General features: G+C 33.4%; 1 protein-coding gene across 1 annotated transcript in view; it reads right to left on the minus strand.

Moving 5' to 3' along the window:
- Nucleotides 1–248: 248 nt before the first annotated feature.
- Nucleotides 249–4,412, minus strand: part of LOC108769217 (fatty acid synthase) — a 9,369-nt gene continuing 5,205 nt past the window's right edge. The window contains exons 5-11 of the mRNA XM_018520077.1: nt 3,506–3,750; nt 2,732–3,431; nt 1,795–2,620; nt 1,204–1,676; nt 852–1,106; nt 445–699; nt 249–359 (exon numbers count right to left, since the gene is read on the minus strand). Coding sequence (XP_018375579.1) covers nt 249–359; nt 445–699; nt 852–1,106; nt 1,204–1,676; nt 1,795–2,620; nt 2,732–3,431; nt 3,506–3,750 — 2,865 coding nt within the window. The remainder of the gene's footprint in view (nt 360–444; nt 700–851; nt 1,107–1,203; nt 1,677–1,794; nt 2,621–2,731; nt 3,432–3,505; nt 3,751–4,412) is intronic.

The following is a 4,412-nucleotide window of genomic DNA, read 5'->3' on the forward strand; positions in this document are numbered from 1 at the left end:
GAATAGTCTGTAATTTTTTCAAGTAGTTCTTAACATATTGCATTTGCCTTACAACCTCCTTAATCAAAGTAATTTCCTCTATTTTCTACTTTATTATTAATTAATAATACTTTATTAATAATACTTTGATTAAGGTATTTCCCTTCGAAATAAATCAATTTTGGAGACGAAAAACGGCAGGAATTAAGTTTAACACCTAATACAATCTGTTTATCAAATATTGATTAAATGATTTAAAAATTAAAACGTCAAACTGTAAATGGTAATTCTCCGTTAATTGCAGCCGCTACTTTTTTATTTTTCAAGATTGTCACATGATCACCTTCAATATAATGTACTTTTACCACACCTTGAGTTACCTTAAATAATTACATACATCATTAAGAAAAGCTTTCGTTAAATTTGATTTATTCTATACAAACTATAATAAATTTTTTTAAATACCTTATACAAACCGTAATCCTCTTCGATCATTGGTATATTAAACGAGGATGTACATTTTACCAATGTTATGGGAGATTTAATAGGCAGCAAAGTAAAAGGATCATATTCTCGGAGAGCGGATAAATGTTTGTAAATCGTTGTACATAGTGTCTTTAAATTTGAAAGTGAGAGATATGTATGTATAACTGAGAATTGTTTAGCGAAAATATTAAATCTTTTATCCCAACTCTCACATTTCTTTAATTCCATTAAAATCTACGAAAATATAAAAATTTTTGTTTTTTTGCATACAAGACTGCGAGACAGAACGAAAGAATTGATATTGATTCACATAAAAACATCGAAAAATAATATAAGTATACCGTAAATTAGTTTCAATGTAAGTTCAAAACAAAAGTTGCATATACCTTTTGAGAACTTCCTGCTGAATAGATTTCCAGAATATTAGTTAATATATCAATCTGAAAATTTGCATCATCAAAATCTGATTCAAAAAATTTTAACATTGTTTGTAAAGGTTCAGGAGCACCGTCGATAAGAACAAGTCGGCCTTTAAAATTCATAACTTCTAATTTTCTTGTTACTTCAATTGCAATAATAGATCCGAAGGAATACCCTACTATTATAAAATCTTTTCCGTCTGTTAACTTCGAAAGTATGTGCTGTAAAAATATCCAAAATATTCGATGAAATTTATATCTTTTAAATGCAAACAATATTTTATCAATATAAAATGAAATTACTAATACGATTGCATACGTTTGTGAAACGATTAGTAGTTTCCATTATCACGTTTGTATAATCCATGTTGTTTGCGTTATAATGCAACAATGATGTTGAAAATTTAATATATGGTATTATGGTTTTAAATATGGTACCACATCCATCAATACCCGGAATAAGAAGTACTTCAGTCATAGTGTTCTGTTTGTTAGTCAAAAATTCAATTGGGGAAACAAAATCTTCATCTTTTAATGCAATGCCAGCAAAAAATTTTATAACGTCTGACTTCTCTTTGCCCAGTTTCTCTTCATCTTTCACATCATTGTCATTGATGATTGCACCGGACATCTTAATGAGTTTTGCGAAAGTGAGATTTCGTATCTCTTGTGCCGTGACAAATGTATCAAATTCTCGTTCCAGAACTTGCTTGATTTCTATGGCCATCATAGAGTCCACTCCAAATTCGACCAAAGATGAATTTGGACTTACAAGCTTTATGTCACTTATATCTACAATATAGAATGTAAAATTATTACGATCTATAGTATAATGTTTTTTTGTGAACCGGACTAGCAAACAAATATGATAAGTATTTGCAAAAGAAAAAGTCTCCATAGGAGCACCTACTTAAAATATTAGCAACTGTTTCTATCAGACTTCCTTGATATCTCATTTTTTTTTCAGCTACAACCATGCTGCACACAATGGGCCGATTTTGAAGTAGAAACTTATCGAGTTCCTCGAGACAGCAAGATATCTTTTGCTGTAGAGTGCCTCCGATAATTAATTCCTTATCGTCCTCCTGCATGTCGGCGACAAGACCCACATCACTCACACCTCCCCACTGAATCGCCAATCCTGGTAATCCTTCCCCCGCTCTCTTCTCGCAAATTCTTTCCATGATAGAGTTGGCCATGCCATAATTAGTCTGCCCAGCGTTTCCTCTGCCACAGGAAATGGAAGAAAACACCACAAAATGTCGCAGATTAGGACAGATTTTCCTAGAAAGTTTGTCCAACATTTGCGTTGCACGAGCCTTCGATTGGAAGGACTCTGCAAATGTTTCTGCGGATTGGTTCTTGAAGACGCCATCCTTCAGTACCACTCCAAGGTTGAATATCGCGTCCACCGGTGCTTTTTTTTCCACAGTTCGTAAGAGATATTCGCAATCTTTAAGATCAGCAACATCGATATTCTTGATGATCGCAACTTTTGCGCCATACGACTTCCATAATCGAACTTTCATGCATTGGTAACCGTTTTTTATTCCATTTCGGGAAATCAGAATGATGTTCCTAGCGCCACGAAATATAAGCCAGTCGGTTAACTCTAAACCAAATCCGCCCAAACCACCTAATATAATATAACTCCTATCTCTGAGACAATAATAACGACGATACGCGAGAATGTGCTTATCCAAAGGTTCATCCTTCTCATGGACATTTATTATTATCTATAAAAATAATTATATTTCAAAAATGCATGTTATATGTGAATAATATATTATTCAAGGTTGTTATTTATGAATGAACCTTTCTAACACTATTCGTTAACACAAGCATACCTTTCCCATATGTTTTCCACTCGCCATATATCTAAAAGCTTCTTTAATATTAGATTTTGGAAAAATTTTTGCTTGAATTGGTTTGATTGTTTCATTTTTTAGACCATCGTCTACCATTTTTTTCAGTGTATGCTTCCACTTACTATCATAAGTTCTTAACATCAAATTTTCCATTCTAATACTGTGAAAACTGATACCCTTTTGAAATGCAAACATACTTAGGAGATTATTAGAAACAAGGTCAAATTTGCCAATCTCCATGAATCGACCGTTTTGAGCTAAACACCGAACGGAGGCGATTAATTTTTCTTCCGCCAATGAATTTAATACAATGTCGACACCGCAACCTTTCGTTTGACACATAATCATTTGTTCGAAACTTGTATCTCGAGAATTTCCAATATGATCATCCGGTATGATCGGAAACATTTTTTTAATGAAATTCCGTTTGTCATTTGTGCCGACGGTAGTGAATACCTCGCATCCTTCTTTAAGAGCGACATGAATAGCTGCTTGTCCAACGCCTCCAGTACCAGAATGTATAAGTATTTTATCACCTTTTTTTATTTTCCCATGAACGTATAAAGATAAATAGACCGTGCTGTATACCACTGGGACCGTCGCTGCTTCTTCGAATGTCCACACATCGGGTATATTCCAACAAAGTTTTTCATCTTTCTCAACAATGTTTGCTATGCAACTAAAAAGAGAAACTTTTATTTGTTGTCCATTTTATGTCATCACAGTGTAATAATTTCTTCTAGCATTACTTACTCAGTATCACGAATTCCCATTACACGTTGTCCGTTAACATCAAAACCCACATATTCCATTCCAAGAGGAAGAGACTGAAATAACCGTCCTTTTAAAATATCCTCTTGAGATGTTAATTTACCGGTGGCGAGCATTATATCTTTAAAATTCAGAGATGAGTAAACAACGTTCACTAAATCCTCACGACGAGACATGACAGATAAATTATTTTCTATCCAACGAAATGTATTCAAGTCACCACGAACCTACGACAAAACAAAACTTGTATTATGACATAACATACATAAAACAGAATTTTAAAAAAAAATTTCGTGATAGTATTCAATTCTCCGTCTGTCAAGCAGAATTTTTCGATTAATAGACTATAATATTATAATGTAGGGACGCACCGGATATCCGAAAAGTATATGATATTCGATATTATCCGGTACTTTTTTATTATCCGACCGGATAGTCGGATATTATTAGTATCCGGAAATATATTCGGTTGAAATTTTATATTGAAAGTTTGCATCATTGATGCAGACTTCTATTCTCTTCAACTGAACTTCATACATCATGCTACTGACGAGATACTATTAAGGGGATGCTAAACCGATTACCCAACTTAATCAAGGTCGATAGTACAGACTTTTTTAATTCCAATTTCGACAATAGTGGTGACATTTTTGATTTAGTTTTATGTTAATGACATTATATTATATAATACAAATCATTCTGTCTTACTCAAATACATACATCTGTTCTTATCTAACATATGCCAGCACCATCTATCGCAAGACCGCGCAACTACTGCTACACGGAATTTTGGCTCTGTTAACAGTCCCAGTCTTCGCAAAACACCTGTATACACGTATTTTCTATTCGGTGGAAATATTTCTTTTCTAGACTTTCAATCTTAGTTCTA

The sequence above is a fragment of the Trachymyrmex cornetzi genome, unplaced genomic scaffold (genome assembly GCF_001594075.2).
Source record: "Trachymyrmex cornetzi isolate Tcor2-1 unplaced genomic scaffold, Tcor1.1 scaffold877, whole genome shotgun sequence".
NCBI lineage: Eukaryota > Metazoa > Arthropoda > Insecta > Hymenoptera > Formicidae > Trachymyrmex > Trachymyrmex cornetzi.